Below are 13,628 nucleotides of genomic sequence, written 5' to 3' on the forward strand. Positions count from 1 at the left end.
CTCTGGCTCTTGCCTGGATGCCCCTGACGATCCGTCTGCCACCAAGGCCCCTCCTCTGGCTGCCCCCCAAAGGGGCCAGGCCTAGGGACCTTCTTGAGCCACCAGGCTGGGGCCCACCCTGCTGGCTGGTGCCTGGGTCCAGTCAGTAAGTAGAGCACTCCTCTGTCTGAACCTGGACATGCCGCTTAGCCTCTCTGGGATCAGTTTCCTCATCTGTCAATAGGATAACGCTTTGCTCACCCTTCTCAGAGTTGTTGGAATCAAACGAGGTTGTCTGCAAATGTCCTTCAAAGTCTGTTAACCTTTTCTGGATCGTCTAAGGGCCAGAACTGAAATGCACTACTCATTCAGTCTTCCTCTGAAGCTCTGGCTTGGAAGTTACTCTGTTTCAATAGAAAATGCCCAACGACCAGCCCGAAGCTGGACAAATGCACAAAGGACAGCTGGAAAGGCACATGGTGCTCACTTGTGTCTCTCCCCGGAAGCCCTGTCAGAGAGCTCACCTTTCCCAACGTGATCCACAGAGTGGACCGAGCCCCGTCAACTCCAACCCTCGCTGTGGCCCTGGGCAGGCCCTACTGCTATGCCATCTTCAGACAAGACCCAAGGGCTGGTGGGGTAAAGTCACGCCCTGCTACCCTGTGCATGTCTCACTCAGGGCAGTGATCTCTGCACACGGTCATTCCAAACCTACCTGGTTGGGCCCACAAGTGGTGTTCATTAGGGAAGTCCCCCCTCCCCGGACCCAAGATAGGGTGATGCACACACATTTTCCTGATCGACAAGCAATGAAGAGCTGCCACTCTTAAGGGATCCCCATTAGTTTCTTAGCACCTGCCCCCCGCCTCCTGCCTACCCAGCCTTCCCTGCTCTGCAGACGACACGAGTTGCCCTTACTTACTTGATCAAATACACATCATACTTCCCAGCGGAGCGGCCAGATTTCCTTTGCTTCAGCTTTCGGGTCCAGCCTTCAGGCAGAGTGGGATCGTCATACATGGGTCCCCGGTCACGAATGATGGAGCGCCGCTGTTTAGGGGAGGCAGAAGCTTCCGGGACGGCTGGGGCTGTGCCTGACCCTTCTGAGGTCTCCGCTTTGCCTGCCTCTGCTGGTTCAGCAGAGTGGTGGGCGGGTGGCTGCAGGGGCTCATGCTTGCCCTCTTTGTCTTCTTTCTTATCCTTCTTCACCTTTTTGAACTTCAGAGGTTTGTCCTTGAGGCCCTGGAGATCCTGGTCTTCTGACTTTTCTTCCCTGAAGTGTTAAATAAGTATGTAAGCATCACAGGGAACACAACAGCAGTCTGTAGAAAACGTCAGCATCGGCAGGCCTGGAGCACGCCGGCGCGGGTGGGGCTCTGAGAGACAGGGCCGCTCCCCGCCAGCCGAAGCTCATCGGATCTTGACGCCTTTTCCCTTCAGGAGGTCTTTGGGGGCTTTGGGCTTTGCCCCCCTGCTGTGACCACTGTGAGGCCTTCTGCCCCACGCCCACCCCTGGCATGCAGGACAGTAAACACCTTGTACAGGTGGCATTCTTCTGGATAGAAACACCATGTGGCTTCTTAGTACACTGCCTTGGAAGAGGCCACTTTACAAACCGTGCCCAGGGGCCTCTGGGCTTGCTGGCTAACAAGAGGCCCTTGGCTGCCGGAGAGGGAGCTGCCCACCCAAAACGTGGGCAGGGCTACTCTTCATGAAGGCCTGGCTTGGGTGTTACTATGGCCTCTGTATTTTAGATTTTCTCCCATGCGTGCTTGACCAAAAGCAATTGTGGGGCACAGGACGACTCGCTGATGGTGACACAGCCTAGCGCTACCCCCCGGGGAGGTGGCACACAGCACAGTGCTGTGGTAAGAACATGCAGGTTTGGAGCCAGCCAAGCTGAGCTCAAACCCTGACTTGGCAATTTCTAAACATGGACCTGAGCAAGTGACCTCAACATCCCATACCTCAGTTTCCTCATCTCAACAATAGGTACCAACACCAGAGGCACTATATAAAGACTGGCCAACTCGGGCAATCGCAAACGGTTGACATTCCCTTATAACACAGGACCGCCTCGACCAACGACCACCCAACGACCACCGGAACGGAGGGGCAAAGACCAAGGCACAGAGGAGCACCCTCCCCGCTCCTCCTCAACTGGCAGAGCTCCTTCCCCATACTTTGGCTCCACCTGGCAGGGTCCCTTCCTTGTGTGTGTCAGAAATGATCACCACGAGGCCCCGGGCCCTGGAATCAGAGCCTGGCCACGATGTTCTCAGGCAGGGTTTAGAGGGCTGGAACATGACCCGGGGCCGGGGAGGCTTGGGAGGAATTGTGGGCTCGGGATCGGCTGTCTGCTGGTCTCTCAGCAATTCATTCTAGAAAAGAATCAGACTATTCCTGTCCTCAGTATCTTAGCCCTAGAGCTGTCCGGTCCCATATGGCTTGTGTCAGCACTGGTCACTGCCTCACGGCCGGTCTGCCCCAAGCAACTTCCCCCTTGTTCACACAGGGGAGACTCCAATGAAGGCACTGTGGTGTGCAATGCAAACCTGATTCAAATGATGTGGGTAAGTTGCCAAAGGCATGTTAGTATCAGGACTTGGCACCATTAGGACATGCCTTTTTTGAACAGCTCAAGTCAGGGGTAGGGAGACAGGCTCACCCCTGAGATTCTCCCCATCCTGGGTCCTCCTCTAGCAGTTCAGGGCTCTGAGCCTGGCTCTCACGGTCACCCTGATTCAGTCCAAGGCCCGTAGGAGACTTTTTCTTGCTGAAAAGTGAGGGTCCCTAGCCTGTTACAGCACAGAGCTTAGTTTTCCATTTTCACAGTCTTAGTTTCCCAGCAGGAAATGAAGAAGGATCCTGGGAAGCTGGGCGTGGCCTGCAGCCCACCATCACATAGGGGAGAAAGGGAGCTTGCCAGCATCAGAGTGGTGGATGGACTGGAACAGTCACTTTCACACAGTCTACAGGGGCGCTGCTGAAGGCCAGGGCTGCTCCCTGGAAGCTGGACAGTCCTAGAGTCAGAGAACAACACTGCACCCGTGGGAAAGGTCTGGCTTCTTCAGAATGCTCACTTATATTCCCCAAATAGTTTAACCACTGTAAGGTCAAGTACAAACCACATGTCCCAGGAACTCCTCTTAGATACAATCAAGGGTGTCGATGCCATCGATGGCAATCCCTTCTAGAACTCTATCCTCAAGAGACACTCCCAGAAATGCAAAACACAATAGGTATAGGAGGTTATTTGTAACGGCATTATTTTTCGTGGCCCGATACTGCAGACAACTCAAGACAGCTGCCAGCAAGGATGTGAGGAATGGGCAACACCATGGCCACAGCGTGGAGAGCCATGCAGCTGGAGAGGGTGGAGCCCCTGCAGATCACCTACAGATCGATGGATCATAGGCCGCCTTTCGCCTTTCATGTGATCAACGAGGTAAGAAGCGCTTCCTAGTCCTGGGTGGGTGCGAATGAGGGAAGGTACAGGCACAAGGTAAGACGTCTTGGAATCACGTACGAGCTTACATCATAACCAAAATGAAAATGAAAATAAGAGGTGACAAAACCATACTATATTGAACACAAACACAAACAGATGAACTGTGTATCAAACTGACAATATACCGCAGAGAAAAGATTTATTTCAAATATCTCTGACCACAGTGCTCTGCACATCCTTGGTGGGATATATCTAAGACCGAGTATGACACGTCAGGGGCAGGGAATGCACCCTGTGTCCATGGAGGGAACCAGGCCAGCCCCTGGGAGAAGTGGGTGGTTGTGGTTCTGAGGTGGCCTGTGGGGATGGAAAGGCAGGGGAGTGCTTAGAAGGAGAAAGGGAAAGTCAAAGGACACAGGGGCTGGCTGGAAGGGCTCCTTGCACTAGATGACACTGTGGCAAGGGGAGTATCCAAAAGAACACACTGACTGGAACACAATGAGGGACAAAAGAGAGAAAAGCCTACAGGAGGCAAGGGGGCAAGCCATATGGCTATGTGCCAGAAGGTTCTGGGCAGCAGAGAGGCCTCAAGAGAGATGTGGAGGGCTTTGTCAGGTTGCTACTGGGGCGCCTTGGGTGGGGGGTGGGACGAGGGCTCTTATCTTCAAAGGATCACTCTACTTTTCGATCAGAGCAGACTGTGGGGAGGCCAGAGAGGAAAGCAGGGAAGACCCGTGAGAAGCCTGTCTTTTTAAATGTTTGTTTATTTTTGAGAGACAGAGCACGAGCAGGGGAGGGGCAGAGAGAGGGAGACGCAGAATCCGAAGCACATTCTAGGCTCTGAGCTGTCAGCAGAGCCCGACATGGCGCTCGAACCCATGAACTACGTGATCATGACCTGAGCCGAAGTTGGCCGCTCAACCATCTGAACCCCCCAGGCGCCCTGAGAAGCCTGCTCTTGCAGTGGTCTCCTTGTGGCCCAGGGTGCAGACAGCGGAGGGTCTGGGATGTGATGAGGGGTGGAACGACAGAGCTGATAGGCAGGCTGGTGTGGGTGAAGGGAGGGGATGAACTGAGGATCATGGCCAATGCCTAGGAGGATGGTGGTGCCACTGACTGAGGACAGGGAATCCTGGGCCAGGAACAGGGTCTGGTTATAGCCACCTTGACAGAGGTTCAAGGAGAGGAGAACGTAGCTCTTTGATACTAGTCACAGAGGGGAGACCAAGCTGTGCCCAGACTCTGACTCGGGCCCAAGTGAACTGTTCGGGTTTTTTAAAAAAGCTTTTTATTGTGATAAAACAGTTATAACATAAAATTTACCTTTAAACCCTATCTAAGTGCATAATAAACAAACTTTTTTTTTTAAAGTAGGTTTCATGCCCAGTGTGGACCCCAATGCAGGGCTTGAACTCATGACCCTGAGATCAAGACCTGAGTCGAGATCAAGAGTTGGACGCTTAACTGACTGAGCCACCGAGGTGCCCCATAAACGAACTTTTAATAGCACCAAAGCTGAGGAATAAAAGGGCCTTTAACTCTGTGATATTTTGGTTCTTTTATTTTAAAAAAATGTTTATTTTTGAGAGAGTGAGCAAGAGAGCGAGTGTGTGTGCGCCTGCAAGCAGGGGAGGGGCAGAGAGTGAGGGAGACACAGGATCTGAAGCAGGATCGGTGCTGGCAGCAGAGAACCGGAAGCAGGGCTCGAACTCACAAACCGTGAGATCATGACCTGAGCCGAACTCGGACACTTAATCGAATAAGCCACCCAGGTGTCCATATTTTAGTCCTTTTAAGTTAAAATTCTGTGAAGCAGCTATGACAATATGGTGATTTTCAATTCTGTGCACTGAGGTGCACACAGGTGTTGGCTACTTTATTTTGACTGCTACTTCTCTACAAAAACAAATGACAAAAGCCCACAAAGAAGCCTGGAGGCCATTCCACTGGGCGTGGACTGGAGGTAAAAATGCAAAACAGGTAATCCACCTGCTCAGTCCTAGGGTGCCCCAACTCCCTAAGGCCTCCCCACCAGGGGTTTATGGAGTTTGCTGAAACACATATTTTTTCAGACACCAAACGGCCCTCTTTATCATCCCTTGAATCAGACCACTTATATATGCATGCACACACAGAATCTTGAGATGAGAACGGAGCGAGCACCTAGTTCCCAAGTTCATATATTCTGGAGTTGAGAGTACCCTCAGAAAAGCCACCCACCCAACTCTTCAGGGTTACAGATGCAAAGGAAGTCCAACCACACAAGACAACTCATCTGAGGTTACAGTTGAGTTGATGTGTGTTCATCAACCACCCTTGCCTTGAGCTGGACTCTGCCAGGGGGTGGGACGTCAGAGCAGAATTAACATCATTCTTTGGTCTTCAAGAGCCCTGTTTAGTCAGGGGGGCAACGAAGTAACAAAAAAACAGTGGCAGCCTTCCCGGCTCCAGGCACAGGGGAAGCCCAGAGATGGGGATTCCCCGGAGGAGGAAGGCCTGAGCTGGGTTTCGGGGCTGATGGAGCTCCACCAGCTGGCAAGAAGGGCTCAGGACAGGCCAGCGATATCAACAGCCCCATCCCTAGGAGGAGGAGCGACTAACGACGCCTATCCTGTGTAAGCAATGTCTCTGGACTGGCCTCTTTCTCATCTTCTTCTGGGTTAAGATGGCACTTCTGAGAAGCCGTCCCTACTCCTGCCCCACCCCCCAATCCCATGAGCAAGAACGCCCTACGCACCCCAGTGTACTTGGAATACACCATTATGTAGGTCAATGCCCCCTAGACAGCGTGTGCCTTTTTTTTTTTTTTTTTTAATTTTTTTTTCAACGTTTATTTATTTTTGGGACAGAGAGAGACAGAGCATGAACGGGGGAGGGGCAGAGAGAGAGGGAGACACAGAATCGGAAACAGGCTCCAGGCTCTGAGCCATCAGGCCAGAGCCTGACGCGGGGCTCGAACTCATGGGCCGCGAGATCGTGACCTGGCTGAAGTCGGACGCTTAACCGACTGCGCCACCCAGGCGCCCCAGCGTGTGCCTTCTTAACCGTCATCTCTCCACTCGATGCACAGGGCCAGGCACAGGAGTGCCAAGTGGCCACCACAACCCAGACGCTGTACTACCTATGCTTCTTTTGATGGCTGTATCCCTTTGACTAACAGCTTTGACGAGCACGGGCTAGCTTAACAACCAAGCAGGCACGCTCTGAGTAAGCGAATAAATGATGAGTTTGGGTGCTACTGTAGCCTGCTGATTGCTGGCGGGTTGGAGCTGGCAGGGGACGAGGCTGGGGCAGTCACAGTGAGGGCCTGGGAGCACAGGCAGTGACAGTCTATGGTGATGGGGAGGGTGGGGTCACGGGGGCAGCAGTATGGAGGATGGCTACACTGGGAGGATGGGCTCTAGGCTTCCAAGGAACAGCATCAGGTCTGTAGATGCTCCTCCTGTGCAAACTACGTAAAATGCTAGACCGAATGTCTTCTAGAAGACACTGGAGAAGACACTTTAAAAAGTTTTACCTGCACTTGCAAGCTGGCGAAAAAGCAAGGAATGTATGGTTTAAAGAGTAAGGGAAGGAAGGTAGGGGATCCTGTTGTATGGAGAAATCTGGCAGGCGCCCCCCTTAACAGGTGATCAAACTGAGCACCACTGGCCATGGCAGAAGTGCCATGCAGGAGGACCATCAACACTGTCCCATCCTGCAAGAAGAGGTAACTAAGGTCATAAGGAAACAACTGGAAGAGTCCAAAGAGAGGGGGCATTCCACCCAACTGTGGAACTGGACCCTTCAAAACCGTCTGCGACCTGGAAGAAAAAGTTCGGGAGCAGCTCCCAATTAAAGAGGACAGACAGCACGAGGCAACAAGCGATCCGGTACCGGCCCCTGGTTCGAAGGCACTAAATGGGTAGTAATGGGGCATGTGGGGAACATGAAGATGGTCCCATGTTAGCACGGCGCCAAACTCCTGAGGGTGAAAGTGCACCGGATGCTCTTAGGAGTGTGATGCAGCGGCCGTGACTCAGGGAAACGCATGGTACTGACATGGCAGCACGGTTGAAAAGGGGTGTGCGGAAGACATCCGTGTCACCGAAGCTGTGCTGGTTGACAGCAATATTCTGAAGCAGTTTCGGGCAAGCTTTCTAACAATGAAAGGGAACACCTTCACATTACACGAATACATTAAGAGGGACAGCTGGAATCCCTGTGGAAGTGCCTTTGTTTAGTGGCTCAAAGGCCCACAATGTTTTCCACAGTGTTATGCTCTATATGGTGAAGCTGTGAGCGTGAATGAAGGGAAGGTGTCAAGATATTTTCTGGTGTTTTTTTAAAAAAAAATCCTTGCTGAAGGCAGCCCTGCCTAGGACCCTACTTTAAATGTCAAAAGAACTGTGCAGTAGAATCTGTGTCTCATGTGCAAAGCAACACAAATCTGGGGGTCACGGCGAAAAGGGTCGGCTGACGGCAATGCTGGGCGCAAATGCCAGCGGGGAACTCAGTGTGCCCTGGTGTTCTGTGTTTCAATGAAAATTTTAGCCAGAATCATCTCTGGTGTCGTTAGCAAGCCCTGGTTACCAAATCACATAGGTTCGGCGTGGTGTACCCCACGCATTTTTCCCCGTAACAACTCTTCTTATTGTGTCATTTGTAGAACACGGGATTTTTTTTTCCAGAAATGCACATATCACATTGGAACAGAAAGGCCTTCACTAACCTTAAGTATCTATGAAGCATGAAAAGCTCTTGAGTAATAAAACATTATCTAGTAATTGTGCTGCTAGAACGCAAACATTAGATCCAATCTTTTCTTTGATCTGGTGAAGGAAAATCAGAGTTGCAGGAATCTTGTTTTCGAGCCAAATCACTGTATCCCAAGGGGTTTGATGGAGAGTACTGCCTGTACTTTGATAACGGAAGGAACCTACAGTAACCCTGCGGAAGACTGCTCTGGGAAGCTGCACCCAGCACTCGTTTGGCCCCAGGCTCCTGTACATTACAGGGGTGCAGGCAACCAACGGTTGGCAGGTGCGGCTGGCCCAACAACTGAGACTGAGGAAGGACTACTCAGTCCCCAAGGCTTTCGGATTACAAAAGAAAAAGGCTACAAAGCCAGGTGAAAGCAGAGGCTGAAAGGTGCTTTTCACCTGAATTGGCATCCAGCTCCCTCCAAAGTGAGCTCCAGGGAACCTTCCAGAGGCACAGCAATATCCCGGTCCAATCTCAGTCATGTTCGCATGGGGCCAATGTCAGGATATAGCATTTCTCAGCACCTTTCATTTCTAGTCACCCATTCCCCTGAGTTGCAGAAGGAACCCAAGTATCACAGTGGGGCTGCGACCCATGAGGGCAAGGTGGTGACTACTTCCTCAGGCGAAAGGCCAGGGAGCAAAGACAGAAACAGCCTTCTGGCAGGGGCTGCTTCCACCCTGCAGCGTCATTCACTCGGTGCTTCCAATCCTTCCTACCCTCGGTCTGAGCCGCAGAATCTCAGAATCGAGGCGGCTTCTCTGCATGAATCAATAAAGGCAGCAGCACTCTGAGATGCCAGCTTCAGCCCCTTTAGAGATCTGAGAGAAATCAAACTGGCACTGGAAGAGAGTCTCAGTGGTGTCTGGGGAGCAAAAGAGCAAATGGGGTTCCGCTCAAAGGCTATAGCCGTAGAACCTGAAGTTCAGTGGCTCTGAATTCAGTGTATTTTTTTAATACCCCAGTTTTCAGAAGATGCAAGAGAAACCGCCTATGTTTTCAAAAACTAAATAAAATACAGCTCTTGACAGTCAAAGGGAGAATCTCCCCCAAGTGATGGCCCCTGGTGCCACACACTAGCTCTCCTCTTCACAGCACGAGGCCGTCACACGTGGGCAAAGACAAGCAGGGCCCCACCAACACTGCTGCTGTGGAGAACAGGCAGGCGGCAGCTCCTGAAAAGGTCCAACATGGAGTTCCCACATGACCCAGCAAGTCCGCTCTAGGTATAGACCCAAGAGAACTAAAAACAGAGACCCGAAGAGATATTTATACACCTGTATTCACAGCAGCACGATTCACAGCAGCCAAAAGGTAGAAGCAACGCCTGTGTCTGCTGACGGACGAGTGGACCAGCAAAATGTGGTCTATCCATACACTGGAATGTTGTTCGGCCTTAAAAAAGAAGGACATTCTGACCCAGGCTACAACATGGATGAACCTTGGGGACCCTGTGCTGAGTGAAATAAGCCAGCCACGAAAAGACAAATACTATACGATTCCATGCATAGGAAATGTTTAGAGCAGGCAAATCCACAGAGACAGAAAGTAGATTAGTCATTACCAGGGGCTGGGAGTAGTGGGTAACAGGGAGGGACTTCTCGAGTACAGAGTTCTTTAGGGGTGATAAAAATGTTCTGGGACCAGGCAGAAGTGATGGTCGCACAACACCGTGAACGTACTAAATGCCACTGAACTGTACACGTTAAAGGGTAAATTTCACGGTATGTGAATTAGATCCCGATTTTTGTAACATCCCGCTAAAATGACAGCTGACTTTGTCTATTGCCCTAAATCATAAAGGTAGGTTTTATGATGCCCCAGCAGGACTCAGAGCCCGCAGCTGTCTCCAAGCAACCCTGGCTGGCTGGCCGCAGGAGGAGCCCAGGCAAGTAGCCGTGCCGTCTGAGGAAAAGAGGCCAGCGTGGAACCAAGGGTGATACATGCCAGTAGACTGGACCAAGCTGACCTGAATGCCATCTCTGAAGCCCAGGACATGGTAACTATGACAGCTGGAAAGAATTTAGTTCAAGAAGCTTAATGACATAAAAAGAAAAAAAAGTTTAATGACTAGGCATTTAGCCGAGTTGAAGGTTGTTGGCTAAATATTGAGGGCGTTTGATCCTTTTTTTTTTTTTTTTTTTACTGTGGTAAAACACACATAAAATTTACCATTAGCAGCACTTAGTACATTCACAGCGTTGTGCAACCATCACCACTATCTAGTTCCGGAACATCTCATCACCCCTCGGGGAAACCCCACACCCATTAAGCAGACATTCCCCAAGGCCCCCTTACTTCCGGCACTCGGCAACTACTAATTTTTCTGTCTCTATGGATTTTACCTGTTCTGGACATTTCATATACATGGAATCATACGATATATGGCCTTTTATGACTGCCTCCTTCCACTCAGCATGTTTTCTAGGTTCATTCACGCTGTAGTGTGTATCAGAACTTAATCCCCTTTTACGGCCAACGTTCCATTGTATGAGAACACCACACTTTTTTATCCCGTACGTCTGCTGATGAACACCCAGGTTGTTTCCCCCTTTTAGATGCTATCACATCTGTGTACGAGTTTCTGCATGGGTATGTGTTTTCAATTCTCTCGGGTCTGTACCTAGAGTGGAAATACTGGGTCCTATGCGAATTCTACGTTTAACCTTCTGAGGAACTGCCGGGCTGCTGTCCACAGGGTTTCCTTTGGAGTTGATGAAAATGGTCTGGAACTAGACAAAAGTAACGGAGGGCAGCAGAAACCGCTTCCACTCTGGAATGCTTAGCGGGTAAGGGCAAGCTTTAAACAGAAGTGATCACAGCGAGGCCGCTGGGAGTGGCGCGAAGCAACGTTTCATCTCACCGACTCACTCATTCAGTAGCTGACATCCTTCAAGCACCTTCGAGGTACGGCAGATAAGCTGTGCCAGGGCCGGGGGCGCTACAGCAAAGAGACAAGCCTTCTACCGGCACCCGCTTCTCTTTCTGCTGGTGCTGACCATCTTCTAAAGCAGACAGTACTGAAATCGGCAGTTGTGAGGAGTGTTGTGAAAGGGGAGACCCCAGAAGGGAGGGGAAGAACTCCAGAATATGGATGAAATGGCAACACTGTGACCCGAGGATGTGAGGCTGCTGGCGGCAGGGGGGAGGGTCCAAGATGGTAGAGCTGGTGAGGTTGTGGGTCATGACGGCAACCCAAGCAGGGTGGCTTCAGCCGCGGCTGTCTCCATGAAGGCAACTGTGCGGGGAGCTGGCCAGAGGAGAGGAGAATGGGAGGAAACCAAGAATCCAATCCTCATTCCTGATGTTTCTGTTATTTCGTCTCTTCCCCTGGAAAGCCCATGTTGTTTGACCTTGCTCTCCATTCTCTACCTTCCACAGCCAGCAACTTCTCTTCCATCACGTTCCCCGGTGCCTTTGCTCCTACATGCCGCAGGGTGCTCGTGGTGATCCTCTGCGCGAGTGCCCGGACCCTGGGCCTCCAGTGTCCTCATGACAAATATCCAGTCTTTTATTTTTTATTTTTTTTTCAACGTTTATTTATTTTTTGGGGGACAGAGAGAGACAGAGCATGAACGGGGGAGGGGCAGAGAGAGAGGGAGACACAGAATTGGAAACAGGCTCCAGGCTCCGAGCCATCAGCCCAGAGCCTGACGCGGGGCTCGAACTCACGGACCACGAGATCGTGACCTGGCTGAAGTCGGACCCTTAACCGACTGCGCCACCCAGGCGCCCCTCCAGTCTTTTAAAAAACATTTTTTTTTTTTACCATTTATTTATTTTTGAGAGAGAGATTGACAGAGCAGGAGCAGGGGAGGGGCAGAGAGGGAGACACAGAATCCCAAGCGGGCTCCAGGCTCCAAGCCGTCAGCACAGAGATCGACGCGGGGCTCAAACCCACGAACCGCGAGATCAGGACCTGAGCCGAAGTCCGACGCTCAACCGCCTGAGCCATGCAGGCGCCCTGACAAATATCCAGTCTTCAACATCCCAGCAGCCAGTTTCCACGTGCACTCACATATTTGCCTTTTTGGTCCCCGGAAGTACATTCCCACAGCTACCTCTTCCCCCACTTTTCTGTTGGTGCTGTTTTCTTCTTACCTTTGTATACTTTAAGTTTTACAGACCTTTATCAGAACGTTGGCTGCTTTTGTTGAAGAACAGAATATCTGCCAAAATAAATTTTCACCAGAAGCAATATGTGTTTGGGGGAAAAAGGGGCAGAAAGGAGATCTCCAGTAACGGATGAGAGAACTCTGCAGAAGAGCCAGCTCACTTTGTTTTCCTTACTGTGCCTCCCCCTATAGTGTAGGTCACCTCCTATCTGCATGCCCGACAAGCTTCTTTTTCCCAGTGATGACATCTGAGCCCACTGAAACAGCCAACAAAATAGAAAAAAGAAGGGAAATCTCTATCGGTGCTGGCAAATAAGGGTGCCAGCGACGGCTGAGGTACTCCGAGAGACTGTTGTAGATACGGCGCCATCGGGCTCCGTGTGAGTCCCGTACTGGTCGCACTGCTCTACCCTGCTCAGACACGGGAGTGCAGGAGGGACCCGTCAGCGAGGTCTGCACACAGGACTCCCCAACAGCCCTAGGAAATCTTCAAGGTCACAACAACAGGACCTCGGAGCCAGGCTGGCCTGAGGGCAGTTTGCTGGTGGCAAATGGAAGGGCCTGAAATACCACTAGTACCCTCCACAGAAAGGCCAGTTAATAGGCTGGGGGGTTTCCCCGGGGAACTGCTGAGAAGGGGGAGAACAGAGAAGGGCTGCAGTGCCCCAGGGAGCCCGCACTGCTGGAACACCCAGAAAGAGACACACAGGTATGGATGGAGGTTCCACCTGTCCCAGCAACCTCCCCAGCAGCAGCCTGGGCCCCCGCCCTACACCGACCCTGGCTTTGGATGACAGGGGTTCAAAGTCATGGGGAAGCAGTGGGCAAGCAGCAGGGACTAAAACCTCCACCCCATAGATAACTCTGGGGACTGGCTAAAAAAGTAACACACCTGGTGACAAGAAAAAAATCTGCACATTCAGTCACTTCCCTGTGTCTAAACACTAACCAGGGAGAAAATACAACGGGAAGACTGAATACTGTTCTTGCAGCCCAGAGCCCACTGGAACTCCCTTCTCGGAGCTGGCATTTACCTGGAATGAGCACGTGTGAACAGCCAGAGCAAGTATGGGGGACAGGGCTGTGACTTGCTTTTCCTATGACCACTTCCACTTCCACTGCATCACATACCACACAACAGGATCAATTCCACATGGGTTAGAGAATTAGCTTCAAATGGCTGGTTACAACCTCCCACGGACTTGCTCCCTCCCAATCTCTAATAAAACCTAGAAACAAACAAAGGTGGGAAGACGTGTGAGGGGAAGACTCTGTCAAACAAAGGAAAGGGACATAAAACCTGCTCAGCAGCCTACTGGAGTTCCTGCCCTACCCCCAGA

The 13,628-nt window shown here is 51.4% G+C and overlaps 1 protein-coding gene across 2 annotated transcripts in view; it reads right to left on the reverse strand.

Annotated features, from left to right (window-relative positions):
• The window catches only part of MECP2 (methyl-CpG binding protein 2), a 70,774-nt gene that overhangs the window by 10,400 nt on the left and 46,746 nt on the right, over window positions 1–13,628 (reverse strand). The window contains exon 2 of one of the 2 annotated variants that reach the window (XM_043570682.1): window positions 902–1,252. In XM_043570682.1, coding sequence (XP_043426617.1) covers window positions 902–1,252 — 351 coding nt within the window. Of the gene's footprint in view, window positions 1–901; window positions 1,253–13,628 lie in introns of those variants that run through there. The other variant, XM_043570683.1, reaches the window with a different exon arrangement.

The sequence above is a fragment of the Prionailurus bengalensis genome, chromosome X (assembly GCF_016509475.1).
Source record: "Prionailurus bengalensis isolate Pbe53 chromosome X, Fcat_Pben_1.1_paternal_pri, whole genome shotgun sequence".
In the NCBI taxonomy this organism is placed as follows: Eukaryota; Metazoa; Chordata; class Mammalia; order Carnivora; family Felidae; genus Prionailurus; species Prionailurus bengalensis.